Source organism: Leguminivora glycinivorella, chromosome 2, assembly GCF_023078275.1.
Source record: "Leguminivora glycinivorella isolate SPB_JAAS2020 chromosome 2, LegGlyc_1.1, whole genome shotgun sequence".
NCBI lineage: Eukaryota > Metazoa > Arthropoda > Insecta > Lepidoptera > Tortricidae > Leguminivora > Leguminivora glycinivorella.
The window spans coordinates 1,658,187-1,682,141 of record NC_062972.1 but is presented as its reverse complement, the minus strand read 5'-3'; the positions used below and the strand labels follow the sequence as shown (position 1 = coordinate 1,682,141).

General features: G+C 38.8%; 1 protein-coding gene across 1 annotated transcript in view; it reads right to left on the bottom strand.

Annotated features, from left to right (window-relative positions):
- Positions 1-3,731: 3,731 nt before the first annotated feature.
- Positions 3,732-23,955, bottom strand: part of LOC125241423 (synaptic vesicle glycoprotein 2C-like) — a 64,227-nt gene continuing 44,003 nt past the window's right edge. Inside the window, exons 3-12 of the mRNA XM_048149907.1 lie at positions 13,775-13,936; positions 12,681-12,825; positions 11,512-11,651; positions 10,744-10,988; positions 9,806-10,008; positions 9,048-9,168; positions 8,516-8,651; positions 7,930-8,089; positions 5,631-5,758; positions 3,732-3,824 (exon numbers count right to left, since the gene is read on the bottom strand). Coding sequence (XP_048005864.1) covers positions 3,766-3,824; positions 5,631-5,758; positions 7,930-8,089; positions 8,516-8,651; positions 9,048-9,168; positions 9,806-10,008; positions 10,744-10,988; positions 11,512-11,651; positions 12,681-12,825; positions 13,775-13,936 — 1,499 coding nt within the window. The 3' untranslated portion in view covers positions 3,732-3,765. The remainder of the gene's footprint in view (positions 3,825-5,630; positions 5,759-7,929; positions 8,090-8,515; positions 8,652-9,047; positions 9,169-9,805; positions 10,009-10,743; positions 10,989-11,511; positions 11,652-12,680; positions 12,826-13,774; positions 13,937-23,955) is intronic.

Below are 23,955 nucleotides of genomic sequence, written 5' to 3'. Positions count from 1 at the left end.
CTCTAGAGTTTTTAAAAAGCAGAATATCAAAAAAATCAAAACGGTCCGACACAGATAAAAATAATAACAACGTTGAAAATATCATTGCTCTATCTTCAAAAACCAGAGAGGAAATAGTCGAGAGCGTTTGTATGGAGAATTGACCCCTACCGTATCGTCTTAAAGATAAAGACCATGCGACCAGTCTGCTCGATTTCCTGCTAAATTAAATAAATAAATATTGTGTAACATGGCAAACCTCCATGTTGCAGCCGTCGCGCGCACTGGCCGCTGAGGAAAAAATAGATAAGCTTGTCTTTTGTTTCTCAGACGGAAAATTTTCACTTCGCTGCAAGGAAATTACTACTAAATTACTTGAAATTAATTATATTCAAAATATATGATTTGTGTCTGTATTTAAAAAAAAACCGGCCAAGAGCGTGTCGGGCCACGCTCAGTGTAGGGTTCCGTAGTTTTTCGTATTTTTCTCAAAAACTTCTGAACCTATCAAGTTCAAAACAATTTTCCTAGAAAGTTTTTATAAAGTTCTACTTTTGTGATTTTTTTCATATTTTTTAAACATATGGTTCAAAAGTTAGAGGGGGGGGGGACGCACTTTTTTTCCTTTAGGAGCGATTATTTCCGAAAATATTAATATTATCAAAAAACGATCTTAGTAAACCCTTATTCATTTTTAAATACCTATCCAAAAATATATCATACGTTGGGGTTGGAATGAAAAAAAATATCAGCCCCCACTTTACATGTAGGGGGGGTACCCTAATAAAACATTTTTTTCCATTTTTTATTTTTGCACTTTGTTGGCGTGATTGATATACATATTATTATTATTATTTATTAATCAGGCAGGCAGTTATAACAACTGATAGTTGCCTGTATCCAACAATTCTTTCTTAAGATGTGTTCTTTAAATTTGTTAAGTAGTTATCTAGTCGGTTCTTAAACTGGTTAACATTCAGTGCTGAGATCACGTCCTCTGGTAGTTTGTTCCATGTTTTGACCACTCTGTTGCTGAGAACGGACGGACGGACGGACGGACGGACGGATGGACAGACAGACATGGCGAAACTATAAGGGTTCCTAGTTGACTACGGAACCCTAAAAACAGTGTATTTGGCTGCCTTCTTATGCAGGTACAGTCAAGTGTAAAAATATGGGTGCGTGCAACTTATCAAAAATATGTCCCATAGCACTTTATGTCGGCGGAATAAGGTCTCTGTACATATTTTTGAGCGGATAAAATCGATACGTATTTTTGCACTTGACTGTACGCTGGCTTCATTAATATCGTGGATGATATCCAGCTATTGTCAGAATAAAGTTGAAAGATCGTATTGTTAAATAAAATCTGCTAACAGATTCCTTCAGCAATTTTTTCTGTAGATTTCTCTATCGAAAAGTAACCAATGCCTGGTAACTAATACAGCATCAACTTAATTCCTGTTAAAGTAGATATTTGGAGACACTTCTACATTTTCATTGTTTCACAGGAATCGTAAAGAAATTGCCTTTCAAATATGGTATAATCTTGGTTGCCAGGTAGTGTTGAAAATTATTTAAATGCAAGTTTCGTCAACAGAAATCAAGATTTTGACAGCAGTTTGTCGCCGAATTATTTTCAGCGTTCATTTTCATTAGTTAGTTGAGATTTGCTTTTAAAAATGATTTTAAATATAATAATTTTGTGATTCTGGCAATTTGAATGGTGGAATGTATAATACAAAGTAGACTAGAAATTATCCAAGAAAAAGCACTCTGAATTTGTCTAATTCGTAACGAATCAGTCCTTATGTCATTATGTCATTAATTATTATAATTATGACAATAATTACTGCCGTGGCACTGGATCTTGAGTAGTTTCATGTGCTCTGCCTACCCCGTTTATATATACGCTTGAATTTAGGTGTACCTACATAATATTAATATTTTATACAAATGTCACATGTTTGAAAATAAATGGACAATAATAATAAAACGAACCATTAAGTTCGTACATTATTATTCAAGATTTTAGAGGTTATTATTGGGGGTAATTATTAACCTTATGTAAGGCTATTTTATCGATAAAAGGATTGACGATGTTTTTATTTTGTCAAGCACTTACAACTTGACGTTCGTGCCAAAAAAATATCTAGGTATAATAATATACAAATACATAGAAAACATCCATGACTCAGGAACTAAAATCTGTGCTCATCACTCAAATAAATGCCCTTACTGGGATTCGATCGAACCCAGGACTGTGGCTTAATAAAAATTCTATCCTTATCTCGTAAAAAAAGAAATCTAGAACTCACGCTCGATCGCCCAGGGGGCCGATTTTTGAGTCTCACGGCGTTCGAATTCAGAAAATTGTCACTGAAAATAATAGGCAATTCACCGTTTTCAACCGGTATTTTAGTGACAGTGAGACTCAAAAATCGGCCCCCAGAGCTCGTACGTTGCTGACTGCGGGAAGCTATAGATGAAATGCCAATATTATTTTTAGCGAAAAAAAAATTGAGTATTCCATACATCCCGACTCACGACACGTGAAGCCGCTCATTTCTATGGAACAACCAATTTTTATTCGCGATTTCAGCATTGGTCCCAGTATGATAGAAGTTGTTCTTTAGGAGCATTCCACGAAATCGTCAACCGATGTCCCGTACAAGCGCGAATTTTCTGTCAATTGGCTGGTGTAAAAGGATCTTAATCTAAGTCAAACAAAAAAAACTAAATCTAAATCGGTTCATCCGTTTCGGAGCTACGATGCCACAGACAGACACACACACACAGACAGACACGTCAAACTTATAGCACCCCGACGTTTTTGCGTCGGTGGTTAAAAATGATCGCCAGCTTTACAATCCGCAGATAAAACCGCAACACACGGAAGCTAATGCGTCTACTACAGAATATACCTAGGTATTTAGTACTCTAGTCCACTTCTCAAAAACCGATGATCATATCGTAATCGTAGCTTGCTGGCTCTGTCACGCCAATAACTACAGAAGAGCGATAGATACAAAAATATAATCGTAAGCGATTGTGGTGTCACCTAGGTACCGAACACCTGTTTTGATTTTGCGAAGTTACTATTAAATTATTAAATCATTCTTATCGGTTTCTGTTTGATTTGAATTTAGTTACTATTGTTTCAGATTGTTAGGTATTTACAAACTGCTGCCGGTGACGACAATTTTGTTTATAAAAGTAAATTGAAAATCATAATTATTACGATATTTTATTAAATATTTATTTGGAATAACAGTTCAGAAGAGCCACCAAACCTTCGTTGCGTTGTTAACGTTGCTCAAGGAGTAAACATGGGAAAATGTATTTAGAGTCTTCTATACTAATAGACGTTTAGGTATATAGACTTTCCCCCTTATTCATAAACGTTCACTAAAGTTATCAAGCCGATAAAGTTGTCTTCTGTATCTGTGCTGTGGCCAAATGCACAAACGCTCACGATAATATCTGTTTCGTAGCTATCTATCTCTATCGCTCTTGCGTATTGGCGCGACAGAGCCAGACTGCATTTCTGTCGGCGTCTGGAGTCGACGATTGCCAGTCGGCTACGCCGGCTGTGCCCAGCAGTGGGACGTATATAAATAGGCTCAATTATAATTTATTAAGTAGAGACACTACTATACTGAGGCCTTAGTCACTATTTTATATTGCATTTATTTAAGTTTGCAATTTTTTATAAGTTGCATCGGTACCGGGGTGGGGAATAAAATAACGTATTACTATAGACATAGAGTTTATTAACAAATACAGTTACTGCGGCCGCTCTGGCCGTGTACTCTTTGGAAGTATGATGCAGAGTAGTCCGCTCGCTGCAACAAACATAAACAATTAATAATACGAGTAATAATTAGGCAAAAGGGGCTTTAGCCTGACGAGAGATATATGGCTACGCGCCATCTTGCGGAATTTCATTAGAACTATTTTCTTCGTACAATATTGAACTGTCACTCCATCATACACATAATTATTTAATGACATTGAGATTCATATTATCTTTTTCTTCTGTGATAATTTGATATGTTTTCTCTGAAGAAGAACGACGTATTATTAAGCAATAATATAATTTATTGAAATTAATTTCCATGGAGTACCTAGTCTGTTCATATTCTTTGATGAATACTTTTGCATGTTAAATTGTATCTTGTTATTTAATGCATGTTAATTATAATATGTAATGTTTTGAAAAGAAGTTGCCCGCCGAGTTTCTTGCCGGTCCCATAGTGGATACCCCCCTCCCAACTGAGGGGGGACTGAAATCTTCTCGAGGCTGAGGCGTAGGGTTAGAGCCGGCGTAGCTTTATTTGACGTTCATATGCGCATTGTAATATGGCTTCTTGAAAAATAAATATTTCATTTTCATTTTCATTTACAGAATAACAGCGCCCTCTTGACAACAATTACATATTTTTGGCCAGACTTTAAGTAGCTTTAAGAAGGCTTCGATATCTCTTCTCTTCATTTAATCCAGTTTAACTGTTGCGAGGCATCCTAAAATTACTAGCTACGCGCGTTTGACCAAATATATGTGAATGAGAATTTGTTACGATAAGGACGTCGCATTGTGTAGCACGGGAAAGATGCACAGTACATTGTTCAACAGAGAACGTAATCCTTGAGACTGTATCGCATTTATCATATACATGACTAAGTTGACTAACATAGATATCGTTTAAATCAGAACACTCCTGCTAGATCCGTGTAAATATTTTAGGAAAATAATTTTGAAAGATGCGATGTGACTGTGCTATAAAGGTGGTCGCAGGCACCTTCACACCTAGCTTTCGCCATAAGTTCTTAACGGTTTAAAATACGTTACTCAATAGCTTAAACGTCACAGAATATGTATGTTGAATATTTTTAGTTCTGATAGGTAAGTAACCGTTTGTTTGTTTGTTCACATTCTCTGTTGCATACCTACCTGAGTACAGTTGACTGTATGATTTTTTTAAAGTAAAATCCGATACCTATATCAGGCCTCAGTCACTCGCTCGAGGTCACGCGTTAAGCACCTAGAACCTACCCGCTAGCCGTGCGTTCGAATTCGAACGCACAAGTGGCTGGGGGCGCCACGCGCCCGCCTGTGTAGTCGCGCGGCACATACCTACTATATTTTTTCTGAGTTTTACGTAGTAAGGTAGTAACTTATTAGTATTAGTTAAGTTTGCGAGAAAGTGTAACTTATTAGTATAGTATGAATTTTCTGAGATGAACGTTTCGCTTTTGCCGTAATCTGTTAAACAAAGGTATTTGTTTCTATTATTCACGGCGGCTAGCTCCCGTTTCCACAGCACGTGCTAAAGTCTCACTGTTGTTAAAAAGCAACTATCATGATAGCAATAAGGTTCAAATTTATTAAACACTTTGCAGTATGCAGGTAACTTTTTTTGAAGATGACAAAACGTGCTATCTCCGAAAGGGCTTTTTATGGATTTGAACCTTATTACTATCATGATAGTTGCTTTTTAACTACACTACACTGAGACTATAGCACGTGCCGTTTAAACGGGAGCTAGCCGCCGTGAACAATAGACACAAAGGCCTTTGTTTAACAGATTACGGCTAAAGCGAAAAGTTCATCTCAGAAAATTCATACTATAATCTGTGCCTATACTTACATATAAGTAATGCCCCGAAGATATATATAGGCACGACGCAATGCTGATCCACTAGTGCCCCAAACACCACATTACCGACTATGGCCCCGACTCGACCGCACATCACTGCCACCGCCATTGCTGTTGCTCTGTAATACATGATTAGAAATATTAGTCCCTTGCTTGCCCTCTTTTTTTTTTTTTATTTATTTAAAGAAATCTCTGAGTCTGTCGGATGCATCCGGAGAGATGGGCCAAGGTAGCGACCGAATGGGTGCCACAAATTACCAGAGGCCGAGGTAGACCAAAGATGAGATGGCGGAAAGACCTGGACTCATTTTGTGGCGGCTGGCGAGAGCATTGACGAGTGGCGGAAAACAGGGGAGGCCTTTGCCCAGCAGTGGGACACACTATAGGCTATAAAAAAAAAAAAAAAAATTAAAGAAAAAAAAAACACAGTTACATAGTACAGTACCTTAAATTAAATTTTCGCCAAACTGTGAGACAGTTTGTTACCACGTACCACCAGTTGTGTTTATACCACGTCGGCGGCAAACAGCCTCTTCAATTCATTTGTAGAACTTATATTTGACGACCGGTCTGGCGCAGTCGGTAGTGACCCTGCCTGCTACGCCGCGGTCCCGGGTTCGAATCCCGGTAAGGGCATTTATTTGTGTGATGAGCACAGATATTTGTTCCTGGGTCATGGATGTTTTCTATGTATATAAGTATTTGTATATTATATATATCGTTGTCTGAGTACCCACAACACAAGCCCTCTTGAGCTTACCGTGGGGCTCAGTCAATCTGTGTAAGAATGTCCTATAATATTTATATTTATTTATATTTATATTTATCTTGACCGGGATATAGACCGTGATTACCTTTACATACCGAGATTGGTAAGAGAAGCCATTGAGATTCACAAATATAAAAATTTCAATCGTGAGACTCTAATTTGTAGAAGACGAATAAGTTCCCCCAAACAACAATACACAAAGACAGTGCCCCCGTGCTCAACAACGTGTAGGTATGTACAGAAGAAGATCTCTTCAGGGCTTTCTCTTGAGGGTTTGAAGTGGAAAAGCATTGGCAAACGAAAATTTAATAGATCCCTTTACACGAAGAAGAAAAGAGAATTAGGTAAGGTACAGCGGGACAAATCTCGACTGGGGGGCAAATGTAACTGGTCCATTTTTTCCATGTTTTACAATGTTTGCATTATTAAATAGAGTGTCCACCGGTTATATATCGTAGGCGTGTTCAGTGGATACATGTAGAACTCAAGATCATAGTGTAATAATGGAAAAAATGGATCAGTTACAATTGCACCCCAGTCGAGATTTACCCCGTTGTACTTTATGTATTTTCCTTCTTCTCTTACCTTACCTTTATCTCTCTATCACCAATTATCTCAACGTTTACTTGCAATAGTTTTCCATTTCTACCCTGGTAACTGGTAATATCACCGCTTCGTATCACACCCTAATACTACCCTGTAGGTCATCCACTTGTTAACTTTTTACTATACAATAGGTATTTATTTGAAAGGACATAGGAAAGAAAACCATTCTAGGGTTTGATAGCCTAATTTCAGCAGTTAGTTAGCATAAGATGGAAGAACTGTTCCTTTTTGTATAAAATCGTGTCGATACTTACGCAATTTTGGTGGGGAAGCTCACACAAATGACGATGACGCAGAAAAGTACAGCCTCCGTGCAACTAACGATGGACTTGCAGTTGCATGAGAGAATCAGGTTCTTTACCAACAAGCTCATGCCCAGAACAAATAGTTATAATGGAAGAACTGTTCCCAGTTGGTTTAAAACATGTCGATACTCACGCAACTTTGTGTTGAAAATCTCTCATGTGAGGATCAGGTGCCGTAGCCGAATGGCATTTCTCCGACGCGAAACGAAAACGAAACGCCGCGAAAGATAGTCTGGCTGTGTCGCGCCAATATGCAAGAGCGATAGAGATAGATATCTACGAGCGTTTCGTTTCGTGAGCGTTTGTGCCATTCGGCTACGTACCCAGGTTCTCAAGCGCAAAGCCGACCGATTCTCATGCCAATCTTAGTCATTTAGATGGGAAAACTGTACTGAGAGGTGTTTCAATATGATTTAAAGATACTTACGCAACTTTAGTGGGGAAGATCTTACAGATAACGTAGAAGAGAACCACCTCTGTGTAGCTGACGATGGTCTCGAATATGCATGAGATTATCAGGTTATCAAGCGTAAATCGGACGATTCTCATGCCAATAATAGTCATAGATGGAAAAACTGTACTGAGAGGTGTTTAATATGAAGATACTCACGCAACTTTAGTGGGGAAGATCTCACAAATGACACAGAAGAGAACAGCCTCTGTGCAGCTGACGATAGACTCGAAGACACATGAGAGGATCAAGTTCTCTAGCGCGGAGCGCACCAAGCTCATACCCAGGACAGCTAGGCCTGAGCTCATTAACATCAGAACTGGAAAGGAAAATGTTTTTAGAATACAAGTGCGACAAAAAAAGTAGTAATTACTTATATTTTTAAAAAGTGTTATTTAAGGATCCTCTCTCATTTTATATTATATGCAAAGTTATCTTTTAAAGCCCGAGTACAGACAACATGCTTGAACTCTTGCGAATGAAAAAGATGATGATATTGATGATTCTCTAGAGATGGCCGTTTGATATATGAGGTCAAGTTGCGGAGCTGTTAAGACATAAATTCAGAATGTACATTTTACAACAGACAAGTAAGTTTGCGGATTTTTTTTCTCCTGTTTAAACTTCATAATTATGACCAAACCAAATACTAAAATGTAAGTTGGGGTACAAATTACAAAAGCAACTAAATGTCCTTTTGCCAAACGCTTCATAAAGCTTAGTCTGCATCTTTTTGTATCCTTACCAAGCATCACTTTCTTCCCAATCATGTTGATAAAGACACCCACGCCCAGTGCTACGGGCACGCAACTCAGCGCGACCACCAATGTGTGCTGGTATACTTGGGATGCGACCGTCTGCTGACAGTTACCGTCTACTGCCTGAAAAGGAAACATTAAATATCATCATCCTCTTGTCTTTATCCCAGTCAATTAGGTTGGCGCAGCAAGTCTTGCTCTTCCATAAAGCTCCATTACTCGTCATCTTATCATTAGCTTGCTTTCATTTTATATCATGTCTCACAAGTCACACAATCTATCCACCTCTTCCTAAACAAAATGATACAAACAACATGAAAGTAAGTATTTAATTGCTAATTGCATACGGTGCATGGAATGTAAATCCATTATGATACAGGTGCAGAATGTAGGAAGTTTGAAATACCTATTCGCACCTGAAACGCTTTGAAAGTAAGACCTTGAAGGACAAAATCTTCTTGAACTTGTATTTTTTAGAGTTATTGAACTGTAGTAGATTAGTACGTCAGTTGATCTTACCTCAATATGTGAAATATTGGCGGACACCTCACAGACGCCAGCGGGGACGTCAGGGTTGGCAGCTGTGAACTGGCTGAACCGCTCGAAGAGGTCCGGGAACCACATCATCAGGGTGTAGTAACTGGAAAAAGAACGGGACGTGTGAGCTGTGGCCCTTAGCAAGTATATATTCAATTTTAACTATAAAACTCCCGTGAGACTCATACATATTTAAAAATATTTTAAGCGGGTTACTCACGTATTAAGTCGATATAGCGTTCGACATGTTTTTTAAGTATATATTCAGTCTAAAAAGCTTTAAAATAAAATACACGAGTAGGATATCTGGCGATTCTAGGACACCAGCCTACCACTCTACTGACGAAACTACTGAAACTTGTCCGCTGATCCTAAGATATTAGATTAGAGCTGCGTGCTGATAACATGGAGTCGTTCCATGTATTTACTGCCTAACTGAGAGTCGGAACTTGGTATAAGCGACGTGCCTTAAAAAATGATGAATAAATTGAGAGTCAGGAGAGCAAATGAGGGCTGGTTTGGTACCTCTTCCCCAAGAAAAATGGTTATTCTTATCTGAACATGAGACCAAAGTTCACAGAGTAGCAGATGATGAGCAGGCCGATATAGGGCTGGGTGGTGAGCATCTTCTTCCGGATCTAGAAGTTCTGCCAACGCTGACTCCGGGTCAGGTTCACTTTGGTCTCCTTTCCGTGTTTGTCTTAGGCCACTACCTCCTCAAGAAAGTTGTTTACTCTTACCTGAACATAAGCCCAAAATCCACAAAGCAGCATAAGATAAGCAGGCCAATGTAGGGCTGGGTGGTGAGCATCTTCTTGCGGATCCAGAAGTTCTGCCAGCGCTGCTTCCAGGTCAGAGCTGCTTTGGTCTCATTGCCGTTGTTATCTGCTGTCACGATCTCTTCCTCTTCGTCGCCTTCGCCAGCGCTTATCATGGATTCCACCTGGAATCCCCATCGCTAATTTTAGAGCTGGCGTAGCTACATAAATTTATTAGAAACTAGTCAGATAAGAAAATTACTCGTTTATGATAAGAACAATATATGTATATTAGCTGTATTTGTATTTCCGCATATGCTGCATTCTTATCTTATAGCACTATAAATTTCAACAATGTGAAATGAATGTTTTTGTGTTCAAATATAATGGCTTACGAGGCGACTGCGTTGGCTGGGGCATGTGCACAGGATGGAACCCTCCCGTTTACCACGCCGTGTTCTTTTAGGCGAAGTAGCGAATGCCAAAAGAGATGTTGGGAGACCATTGCTTCGCTGCAAAGACTGAGCCAAGAGGGACATGGCAGCCTTTAAAATCGACTACCAAAACTGGGAGAAGCTTGCGGAGAAGCGGACGGAGTGGCGAAAGTGCGTTGGAGATGGTCGCAAGTTCGTCGATGAGACCTGGTTTGCGGCACTTGCTGACAAAAGGAAAGAAGACACCATAGCGAAACATCGCAATCGGTTGCAAGCTTCCCTTGTCAGATGTGTGGCAAAATGTGTCGCTCTCGCATAGGTCTCTTTAGTCATCAAAAGCGATGTCTCTCGGACATTGCACCATAAATCGTCTGAAATAGCCGCTAAGGCCATTGATTGATGATAATGGCTTGAAACGTCCAAGTTTAAATATCTTCTCTGATTGAAAGTCACACAACATATACGAGTATATAGATAGATACCAACCGGGAAATCCTTAGAGTTCATCCTAGTATTGACCACAAAGATCTTCTGCAGCACCTGCAGCGCCCTCTCCGGCTGGTTCACATACAGCAGGAACCTGGGACTCTCCGGGAAGGGCAGCAGCAGCAGCACCACCAGCAGACTCGGGATACCGCAGGCGGCCACGAAGACCCGCCACTGGTTGAACTTGAAGCTCTCGGAGTATGCCCAGATGAAGCGCGGGTCTTGGATGATGACCCAGGCTATGCCTGAAAATTTACAGACAGTATTCAAATAAAGTTCAAATGACCTGGATTGAAGTCCAGAGAGTTGTGAATCTGTAATTTTATAGGGCAGATTATCTGGCGCGTTCTGTGGAACCTGATAAGCATAAGACGAGCTCTTGTTTGAAACAGTCGCGGACGTCGTGGTAAGGCAGAAATCATACCATCTCCTCTTTGAGAATCGTATTGTTAACATATCTAATGTTAGCACCATAACTCCTAATTTACAGCTACAGTAATCAAACGTTGTATTACTACAAGTACCTATCAGCTGTCTAGCTTTAACAGCAATACTGGGAAAGATCTTACAAGTAAAGTTTATAAAAGAAACTTGCATGGCAGTACTTACTATATATCCAAGCGTCCAAATCATCTCAAGTCTGCACAGCATGATGTTTCGATGCCGAAGAGACAGGATGTTTCCGAAGTAGGGAACGATAGGCCTAATGAGGTTGATCATGTCGAACCCCAAGAGGTATAAAAAAAAAGTTTTTTTAATCAAACTCACATGGCAGGAGTATACATCCAAGCGTCCAGAAAACCTCAAGTCTGCACAGCATGACGTCCCGATGCCGTAGAGACAGGAAATCCCCGAAGTAGGGGAAGATGAGGCCTGTGGCGCCGATGATTCCGAACCCGGAGAAAAACCTGCAAAAGGCCACGTCTACAAACAATAGGTAAACGGACTGCTGGGGAACTTGGACTGGACAGAGCCAGAACACTTTGCAATCTGCTGTTTAATTTCGAGAAACTTCAGACACTTTTCCTTTGGAGCATAAGTAAATCATACGAGTACCATCAGGTCTTGCATCGCATCGGTGACCACCAGGTCTAATGTTGGGTCTTACGTCTTATAAAACCTCAAGTAGTTACGTAATATAGTGCGCGGGGTATCCAAGAAATAATCTTTTCACCACACCAACTGGTAAAGGCTTTCTTTGATATTCGAAAACAGATAGCAAAATTGCATTTTATCCACAAGGGGGCAAAGTAATTTCATACAAATTTTAACTCGATGTCTTAATCTGGCTGCTAGATTTTACCTATAAATGATGATTTTGAAGCATAAATATTGAATAAATTGATGGATTTAATTTATTTTGATGTTTTATAGTCAGTATTTTGTTCGTTTTGGTGTGGTGAAAAATGTTGTGTTTCACTCGGTGGCAAAGTTTGTTTACCCTTCGTGCCTTGATACCCTCGCAACGCTCAAGATTCCACTTTTTGAACCACTCGCTACGCTCGCGGTTCAATATGGCACGTGCGGTTAAACAACTACTTTGCCCCCTTGTAAAACAAATAACTATTTAGTGTCATCGCATTCGCAATAAAAATATTTCCACAACGCAACGGCAATACGCAACGATTTTGTAAAAAAAAAATTTTTTAGTTATTTTTAGGGCTACGTACCAAAAAGGTATTATTAAGTATTAGTACCAAAAATCCAGCACAGTCAAAGATTGCTGTAGCCTTATAGACTAGTCAGAATGGAGGGACGCGTTTCATGTTGCATATGAATCATACTGGCAATGTATCCGGCAGAGTTCCTATCATATCCTTGATGGTTGACTCAAGATTAAGAGCGTCAGTGGAAGTGAAGGTCTAAACCACGCTGAGCGCACTGAGGTTACGATAATGGCCTAGTCAGGATGTCTAAGTAGAAGCCTCAATAGATACCTGCAGGCCAGGAAGGCGGGGTAACTCTGGACCACGCTGGAGATGAAGGCAGCCAGCGCGTCCAGCAACAGGGCTCCGATGATGGCCTTCTTGCGCCCCCGGGCATCCGCCAGGTTGCCCCAGAAGTAGGAGCCCACGCACATTCCTGGAACACAATGTTCATAATTATCATTAGCTTACCGAAGGACCTATCATCATCAGTTTCATACTAATCACGTTGTTATTTCTATAAGAGATACACGTACATAGATAGTAACTTAGTACTAGCCACCATTTGTTTGATAACCTGTTACTACTGGTGGTAACCTATAATTGGCTGTTTGTTACTAGGGTTATATTATTTATTCTGAATTGTAAGCTGTTGGTTCTCCAAATAATAAATAAATAAATAAGTTCGCTACGACCTCCCATCGTATCGAATTTAACGTCCACCAATTTAATGAGGTTCAAAAGAATACAAAACACACATCAATAGATGTATTTGTAAAATCCGAATTTGTTCAGATAAGTTCTGTTAGAATCTGTTTTGACCAAAGGGGTGTTTTGGCCACCGCGGCCACAGTATAATAAAGAATACTACCGTACCGCGCTAACTCCTTGACACTGCTGGGTTGCTATCCTCAAACATATCGACGCAGAATAGGCTTTCGCCGATCAAAAATCGCTCGTTAGATGAAAACGCTTACGCGTCGTCGTCACTGAACGTATGTTCAAGTTCATTACTAAAGAGCGATTTTGGTCGACGAAAGCCGATTCAGTGCTATTTTTGAGGAGCCTTAATGCACTACAGCCAAGACGTGCCTATAGTAAGATATTTTTATAGTTATATGGTGGCTGTGAGGCTGCCTTGTCCTTGGACTTGAGCTGGAAGTCGCATTCCACGGCCGGCAGCTCGAAGCTCAGGGTTGTGGTGCTGTCTCTGTCTCTCCCAGTATTTGAAACTACAAGTTGCCTATGAGTGGTGTGGCTGTGAGGCTGCCCTTGTCTTTAGATTTCAGCTGGAAGTCACATTCCGCGGCCGGCAGCACGAAGCTCAGGGTGGTGGTGCTGTCTCTGTCACTTCCTACTATTTGCACTGTGTTGGAGCTAGTTACCTATGAGTGGCGTGGCTGTGAGGCTGCCCTTGTCTTTGGACTTGAGCTGGAAGTCACATTCTGCCGCCGGCAGCACGAAGCTGAGTGTTGTGGTGCTGAGCGCGCATACGGCGTATACTGCGCCGCATGACAGCAGCAGCATCCATTGGAAACAGCCGTAACCTGTGGAAAAAGAAATTTATTCGTGTAGAAAATAAATAAGTACATGTAGGTACATACATACATACAATCACGTCTGTATCCCATAAAGGGGTAGGCAGAGCACATGAAACTACTAGAGCTTCAGGGCCACTCTTGGCAAATAAGGGGTTAAAAGAAAACGAAATTGTGGCATTGCAGTGACAGGTTGCCAGCCTCTCGCCTACACCACAATTTAACCCATATCCCATAGTCGCCTTCTACGACACCCACGGGAATAAAGGGGGTGGTGAAATTCTTAACCCGTCACCACACAGGTACCTACATTACTAGCTTTTGGCCACGTCTTCCCTAGAATTAAATTTGAAAATTGCGGAATGCTCCATACAAACTTCCACCCCCCATTTTAAGGAAATGAGGGGTTATAAAGAGACAAAAGGTAGCCTATGTCACTCTCCATCCCTTCAACTATCTCCACTTAAAAAATCACGTCAATTCGTCGCTCCGTTTTTCCGTGGAAGACGGACAAACAAACAGACACACACACTTTCCCATGTGCGTTCCTATCGCATTTACATATAGTGCGAAAACGACGGCCGGAGGTTTTATCGTTCATTCGGTAGAAATAAACTTTCCTTCTGTTCTGAACTTCTGAAGGAGAACCATTATGAGAGTGTATGTAGCGCCATAAAAGTGCCAAAAAGATGTATTGGAAGATCACGAAAAAAGTGAACTTGAAGATCAGCTGCCTTTTGTTCCGATCACAGTCTGTTGTTATTTTTCTTGTAACGTTTTCACATTTATTCTATTTAACTATTTGACCACTTTCTTGTATGTGGTGTATTTCTTCTGTCTGTTACTCTCCGTGAATCTTTCTCACTTGATGGTCTCATCGGAAGATCAGCGCTGGAAGTCACCAGAAACACGTTGAGATGAGGCCATTTCGTGGCACTTCATTCCTTTCTGTCTTGTTGTTATTATGTGTATTTTGTCTTGCATGTGTTCACGAATAAATGTTTATTGTATTCTATACATACATACATACATAACCACGCCTGTATCTCATAAAGGGTTAGGCAGAGCACATGAACTACTAAGTTTCAGTGCCACTCTTGGCAAAAAGGGGTTGAAAGAAATCCAAATTGTGATATTGTAGTGACAGATTGCCAGCCTCTCGTCTACGCCACAATTTAACCCATATCCCACAGTCGATTTATACGACACCCACGGGAAGAAAAGGGGTGGTGAAATTCTTAACCCGTCACCACACGTATTCTATTCTATTCTTTTTGTTAGTCTACGGTAAAATTTGCACATACATTTTAATTTGAGTTCGGCGAGATCGGAGTTTAATTTGCCGTTATTATAATTGTCAACAAACATATTATGTTAAGTACGGGGATGGATTACGAGTGAAAAGCTTACCTACATCATTACTAGATTATAAGTTTAGACCTTTTATGGAAATAGTACATCAACAGAAACTTCACATTCTATTATTTTGACGTCGCAATTTGTCTTGAATCAAACCGACCGCAAACATGCCTGACCTTGTCCGGCCCCGCCCGCCATTTATTAATTGGATGAGCGTTGTGACTAAATCCCATTTGGTTCTGCTGACTAGCTTCGCGGTCATTATCAGAAACCACTAAAGATACCTGTGTTTCTCCTTCATACTTACATAAGCCTGAATTTATGAACAGTTTGCTCAACAGGCTACTAGACTCATATCGAATTTGGCACAATAAATGATTGTCTTCTGTAGTATTTGACATAAAAAGATTTTGAGTATTAAAAGACTAATGACTACGTATTTTCGAATAAAAATGTGTGTAGGTAATCTTTTTTTATTATTTTGGCTACGGAAAACGCTGTCAGCGATGTAGTGACGTCATCGAATTCGAACTTACTTCATGTCAAAACAATCATTGACATAATGAACTTCATACCTCATACTTAAACGTCAAAAAATGTTGTTTTCGAGTAGAATGACCTGATGCACAGATAACCTATAGATTAACATGACTGTGTTGTTTTCGCCTGATTAGCTTTCTCTATCCGCGGTGGCCAGGGTACTTAAGTAGCCAAGTGCACAAACTCTTCGTTATATCGATCGTTCTTCCGTATTTGTGCGACAGAAACAGACTGTGTTTCAATCGTTGTTAGCGATTGTCGTTTCGGCCAGGCGGGCAGACCAACTTTCGCAAGACCGCACAAAATAGTTCGCACCCCGTTTTCCTCTACACCGTGTTTTTATTGAATTCCGTTAACTTCGGCATGTAGGTCCATTACAGAAAACAGAATAGCATAGTTAGTTTTTTTTTTATTTCGTAACATTTTTCTAAAAACACCATACACCTGCGATAGATGTTACATCAATTGCTGTTAAGAAACGGGCTTTCGGTGTTCGATATGCGATTGACATGGCATAGCTATGACACTTAATTGGTGTGACTTAAATTATAAAGCCCGTTTCTCAACAGCAACTGAAGTAAAATCTATCGCAGGTGTATGGTTTTTTTTTAGAAAAAAATACAAATTTAAGAAAACTAACTATACCTACCACTCTGTTTCCTATAGAATAGAATAGAATAGAATAAACTTTATTTTTAACAAGCAGAAACGTCTGCTAACGATTCTAAACATTGCAAATGATGCGGGTTCAAGTCCCGCCGGAAGCGTAAATTTTTCCATTTTTTCCTTTAATATAAAAGAATAAACTTTATTCGTAAACACACACAGAAGAGAAAAATATTACAAATAGGAACACATAACAACGAGAAGGTGCCACGAAATGGTTTAACCTCAGCATACTGCTGGCGACTTCCAGCGCTGATCTTCCGGTTAAACCATTCGGTGAAAAACAATCACGACAGGTAATATAATGGACCTAACTATATGCCGAAGTTAACGGAATTCAATAAAAGCACAGTGTATATCCAAAACAAATTTACAAGATAGGCGTCGGATGCTAAATATTACACAAGCAAACAAACAAACTGCCCACGTGCCACGACTTTGGACTTTGTCACCGGCGTCTATTTTCGCGCGTGACGCCGGGACGGACAACATATAGTTATATATATACGCCGTGACGGTAAGACAGACGGACGTATATTTATATATAAACCGCAAGGTTACACTAATGGAGTTCCCGCCCTGTTGTTTCCTTCCGTGCACTAAAAATTAGTGGATCAATTGGTGATTAATGTAATATCATTTGTGGTGGTCAACAGTTTTGATTGTACTCAGGCTCATGTCAGATGCCAAAAACACATGCGATTTTGTATAGTTACATTGCGAACTGTTCAGTTTACATACAATAATTTAACGCAATAATCAGATATTGAGGTTTTACTTCAAGTCGGGCTAAAGGGTCAGGTATTCAGAAAAAAAAACCTATCTTTTTTTTTTATAAACTGGCCAGTAATTGACCTTAGTTGCACCTGATGGAAAGTGACGACAACCTTATGTGTATGTATGTATCAAAGACATATATAACTCCGTATAGACAGATAAAGTCTAAGAAAAAAACGTACCTCAGTACCATACAGAAAAAGGTACGCTGGCCTAGATGGCATTACATCTTTGGGGTACGCTCAGCTAGGTGGCGCTAATATTAATATTTGACATTTTAACACATATCAAGCTAAGAATATGGGCCAAATAGTCAAAACTGAGGTTCAAGTTTTAAGCCTGTGTCAAGAGATGGCAGTCTATGCACGGTGATTACACATTTTACTTCGACAGTACCTCTCTATAATACTCGATCCTCTTTGGTATGTATTTACCACACACGTATTGATTTCATTTCGGAACACCACTCTAGCTATAATATATAACTTTGTTTCTAACGACTCATCCTCCATTCCCCGTTTATTTGTACCGACACATCATAAACCTACTTTATGTGCCCCTTAATGACCATCATGTACCTACAGCCAACGAATTAAATATACTTATACGGACAAAGTGCCAAAATTATGTATACACGACTTGCTTAATCACCAACTAATCCACAAGTTTTTAGTACACGGAAGGAAACAACAGGGCGGGAATTCCAAAAAGCGTTGGTGGCTTACTGATAAGAGCGTGCGACTTTCGATCCGGAGGTCGCGGGTTCAAACCCAAACTCCTACCAATGAGTTTTTCGGAACATATGTGCGAAATGACATTTGATATTTGCCAGTCGCTTTTGTGCTGAAGGAAAACATCGTCAGGAAACCGGAGTAATTCCAATAAGGCCTAACCCTTGGGGTTGGAAGGTCAGATGGCAGTCGCTTTCGTAAAACTAGTGCCTACGCCAAATCTTGGGATTAGTTGTCAAAGCGGACCCCAGGCTCCCATGAGCCGTGGCAAATGCCGGGTTAACTTGGAGGACGATATGCGGTAAGGTTGTAGATACTTATTTTTGACACTTTTTCTGCGTCTATATTTAACACGACTGTGCATCGATATAATTAAGTAACTGAACATTCATAAACTTTGTTAATGGGGCATAAGATCTACTAAAGGTCAGTTACTTCTACCATCATTAATACAGTTTGATTGACTTGTGATACACCCTAATTCTTGGAGATAAAGACTACCGATGGGTAGTTGTATGTGTTTCATTACGGGTGTAGAGATATTAGGATACTTGGGAGTAATAAAATGGGTTTGGAATAAACCAGCTGAACGTGTGGAATTGTACTGGGATGTAAACTCATTTGGTTAATTACGAGTAAAAATAATTATCGGTACTGTAAGTTTTAGTGCGTTTTCAACGCCGAGTGATATCGGATGTCGGACGAGCATATCCCATAAACAGGCGCCATTCTTAGTTGAACCACCGACATCCGATATCGGATCGGATAATGTGAAAACGGCCTTACGGTTCAATATCGTCACTACTTTTAAAAAATCTCGTATCTCACACTGCTCCTCAAAGACAAAACGTAAAGTATACATTTATGCATTCCATGTACTTAAACATTTTTCCCTTCATATACAGAAGAAGAAACTACAACGCAAAAAAGTGGCGTATCACCGTGTTTCTGCTTCAGACACCCCAACTGATTTTTATTCCACAGGTGGAAATCATCATTTTTAATTTGATGATTTTATTTTTAAATTGAAATTTAACTTTCTTCAAGGTCAAATTACTTTAACTCTACACTCAATAAATAAAATGCTTTCGTACCCGCTGTTATTAAAGATTAATTGTGTACGTGTTTGAACTAGTGAGGGGAAAATAATTATCGGTCACTGTAAGTTTTTAAACGTTCACATATCTTCATTGGATGTGACGCAGACAAATTTCCTAACATAAAATACAAGGCGCCATCTTATGGAAACTTTTTCCATTGAAATCGCACAACGTCACAACTCCGCGGAAAAAATAATCGGATCGGATAATGCCAGTAAAACGGCCTAAATACGGTTCAAAGGTATCAACCTCACTACTTTGATAAAATGTTGTATTCAACTGTAGAATGACAAAAATAACTAATAATACAAATGCAAAAAATTTATACATCAAGATTAGCTCAATCGATTCTACTCATTTACAAAGAAGATACAAGTTTTTTGTTAAAGTAGTGGCGATATATAGAATGCGGAATACACTACGAAATGTCGATAAGGTACAGTGGGGAAAATCTACTGGGGGAAAAGGCTATATTTAAAATAAAATATTTTATGCACTGTACGAAATAAAGCACACACAATTAGAAGAAGAATATGGACAGTACTAGTTTATTTTTAAACATAATTTCTATTTAATAAGTCAAAGAGAAATATATAAAGTAAATGAATTGACCGTGACGTCACTCCTCAGTATTCCATAGTAATTCCATATTAGCAAATCGTTTTGACAGTTCTTAAAAAGAAGCTGATTTGACTAGTAGGAAACTAGCCTATTGTAACTAATCCATTTTTTCCATTATTACACTATGATGTTGAGTTCTACATGTATCGATTGAACACGCCTACCATATATAACCGGTGGACACTCTATTTAATAATGCAAACATTGTAAAACATGGAAAAAAAATGGACCAGTTATATTTGCCCCCCAGTCGAGATTTGCTCCGCTGTACCTTAGCTAACTTTATATGAAATTTTAAATGAAAAGAGAGTAAAGTTAAAATATTTGTATCATATGTTTTATATTTCATTTATCTACTGGCTACAACATCAGGAAGAAAATAAGGACAATACATCAAATAAAGAAACGAAAAATTCCACAGTAAAATATAATTTTCGGTAAGTAATTTTTTAGAGGAATTTCGTGGCGATTTGTCAAGGATGTCTATGGTTATACATGTCATATTTAAAAAAAATATTGTTATCGGCCCCTCTATTTAGTCATTTTCGAAGTTACTTTCTTACTTATAGGTACATACCTATACTACTATGTCATATTTTCTTGAGTGTAATATCTGCCTGCCTAACCAATGGAACAATCGCTTTTGCTTCGACGAGACGTTTTGCGATTCTTCTATAAGTAATAGAGTGTTTACATACATATAATCACGCCTGTATCCCATAAAGGGGTAGGCAGAGCACATGAACTACTAAGTTTCAGTGCCACTCTTGGCAAAAAGGGGTTGAAAGAAATCCAAAGAAAAATTGCCGAGAGATGGGACAGTGGCCTCATAAAGCACTGGTCCTCTCTCCACTTATCCCTAGTACCTAAGTTAGTTATTTAAGATTATTTTGAAGTTAACCATAGTTTTGTTTTAGGTTAAGTTATACTAACAAAATATGGACCTTGTTTGTCTGAAATAAATGCATTTTATTTTATTTATTTAGTAAGAAGAGTAAGTAGGACCTATCAGTTGCGTTTCGTTCGTTACAGAGCGTAAGCAATAAAAGTACCTACATACAGGATGATTCATGAGTCGTGAGCAGGAGTGACAGGGTACTGGGGAGGGTCACGCTGAGCAACTTTCATAATGGGGCAACACTGAATTGTGATTATTTTTCTTAACTATGACTTAATTGATAAGTACTTAATTGATAGCTAATTATCAATTACGTTCTAATTATGACTTAATTGATGATTAACTATCAATTAAGTCATAGTTAAGAAAAAAACAATATCACAATTTAGTGTTGCCCCATTATGAAAGTTGCTCAGTGTGACCCTCCCCAGTACCCTGTTCACTCCTGCTCACGACTCATGAATCACCCTGTATATCACCTACGCCGACTGGAGCTATTCTATTATCATCACCTTAATTGTATTGCTCCCTTGACAACTAATTGTAAAGTTCTATTACATTATATGTGCTCTAATACTCTATGAATTTGTGATGAGAGTGAGACATGGTTTGCTGCACTCGCTGATAAGAGACAGAAGCGACGCCAAGGTGTTTCAGCGCCGATTTCCGCAAACTTCTCTTGTCAGTGCTGCGGCAGACTATGTCGGTCTCGCATTGGTCTATTAAGTCACCAAAAAAGGTGCCTCTCGAGTGTTACACCATAAACCGTCTGCAATAGACGTTAAGGCCAATGAATACTCTATGCATAGCGCATGCGCTAAAATTTTTAAAATCATTTATTACTTAAATGCATCGAGAGAAGCGATCATGAAAGTTTTCCGTTTGTCGGGGCAATGGCCGCGCCTACGCGTACGTGACACTTCAGGCGCCAGGCTTCAAAAATATCAGATAAATAATGACACTGCACACACTTTCAAAAACAAAGAACAATATTTCACACTTTGAACTATGTTTTATTATTACTATTTGTTTCTCCGTTTTTAAACTTTCGGGTCTTTCGAACCCGGTCATTTATAAGGCATGCTTGGGAATATAGATCCAACACGTAGAGGCCGTTTGGAGATATTTGATGTCATATAGAACGCCTGCTGGAATCCATTCACGGGTACATGAATAGATACCCGTGAACCGGTTTCAGCAGGCGTTGGAAACTATTGTAAATAAAATAAAATGGAGGGAATAGTTAGGTCTATGGATTGAAGTTGTTATTATAGTTATAACAACTGATAGTTGCCTGTATCCAACTAAGTATTCTTTCTTAAGATGTTTCTGTACGTTTGTCACAGCTTATCTGGTAAGAGTTTTCAACTCATCTGTTCGAAGGTTAGCTTGAAAAAGGGAGAAGTTCGCCTTTGTACTTCTATTACTATAATCTTTTGTTAACACCGTGTACTAATGTGACGCAAAGACGGATGGAATTTTGTTCCGTCCACCTACATTATTAGTAAAAAAACATTTTACTAATAAGTAGACAAAAATGTTAACTTTTATATTGTATGTGTTGTACACTTATGACACTATGTAAATCATTAGTAAAACCGTTGTACTAATAGCCGCTTAGATAATACATAAGTAAGAGACACTTGCACCAACGAAAATGATTGGTTAACCCACCATTTTATATCGAATTTGACAGATGACAGCCCACTAACCATGAGCTAAGTGGTTGGTACAAGTGGACCTTAGGTACCTATGCAATTTAATAAAACCGACTCCTTTAAAAGTCATACTTAATTTTCAAAATGAAGGCAAGTGAATGACCCAATATAAATAAATAATTAGCCCCTACAGAAATTTGGGCGGAAAAATAATAGAACTCATTAAATTATGTATTATAACCTATTTTTTAATGAATGACACATTTATTTCACTAAATAATTTATTTTACACTCATTTATTTCAGTCGTGGGATGAAAGGAACAACACTTTATTAGCGAGCAGAGTGATATGCTAAAATTTGCTTATTTTTGTGTATACGCCACAGGTCAATGACCTTTCATAATATTTAATTTATAAATAATATATTTTTTTGCTTTTAATTTATACAAAATGTGTATGTCTTCTACCTTTACCGATTCAGCTTTATGTTTTTTTAATAAATTAATAGCCAATGAACTACTTTTGATAACAAAAAAATATATATCGCATCACATATGTAATGTACGGAGCCAGTGTAAGTATGATTATTTTTCTTTAATTTCACAGCTCCTCTAATTACTCTTTGCATTTCCAATAAATAATTAAATAAATATTATAGGACATTCTTACACAGATTGACTCAGGGTCACGGTAAGCTCAAGAAGGCTTGTGTTGTGGGTACTCAGACAACGATATAAATACTTATATACATAGAAAACATCCATGACTCAGGAACAAATATCTGTGCTCATCACACAAATAAATGCCCTTACCGGGATTCGAACCCGGGACCACGGCGTGGCAGGCAGGGTCACTCCCTTCCGACTACGCCAAACCGGTCGACGGTCGTCTAATACTAAAGTAAACTGTCAAAGTAATTACTACATACTACATTCCATTAGAATGGGATTTAAGACGACGCAATTTCAAAACGAAAGTCAAGAATAGCCACTAATAGCAATAAAAAGAGCAGACAATGAAAAAGTACGTTAATTGAAGGAAAAACAATTGAAACATAACATCGTTAAACTGATGATTGCCAGCGACTATGTACTGTACGGCGGGTGTAAAGTAACTATTATACTTCTGAGTGGGGTTCCGTATAGTCTCGTAATACTCGTGTATAGGTATCGTCAAGTTTTTGGTAAATTATTAAATATACACAGCTACACTTGCTAGTTATCGAAAAAACAGGGGGCCCGCTCGGAACTTTAAGAAATATCAGAATCATAAAGTACAGTAGAATTCTACAGTTGTCAGTGTGAAAAATTGCGTTGTTATTTTTTTTAATGAAATAGGCAGTAAACGAGCAGATGGGAAGCAGTCATCGCCGTCCATGGACATAAGCAACATCAGGTTAGCCACTTATGCGTTGCCGACCTTTGAGAACCCTAAATACCTGCTTCTTGAAGAACCCCATGTCTTAGCGCAAGGGGAAAACCAATTGAAACGCATAAAATATTTGAAATAACTGTAACAAATATTTGGCATAAAATATTTGACATAATAGTGCAAGTCCTCAAAACTAAAACATAAAATGAAGAATATTTTTGGTATATCTTGCAGTTGGTAATTCAACTATCGGTACAAAGTTTATACCTACTCAAATTTTGCTGTCATTTAGAACCCACATATTTT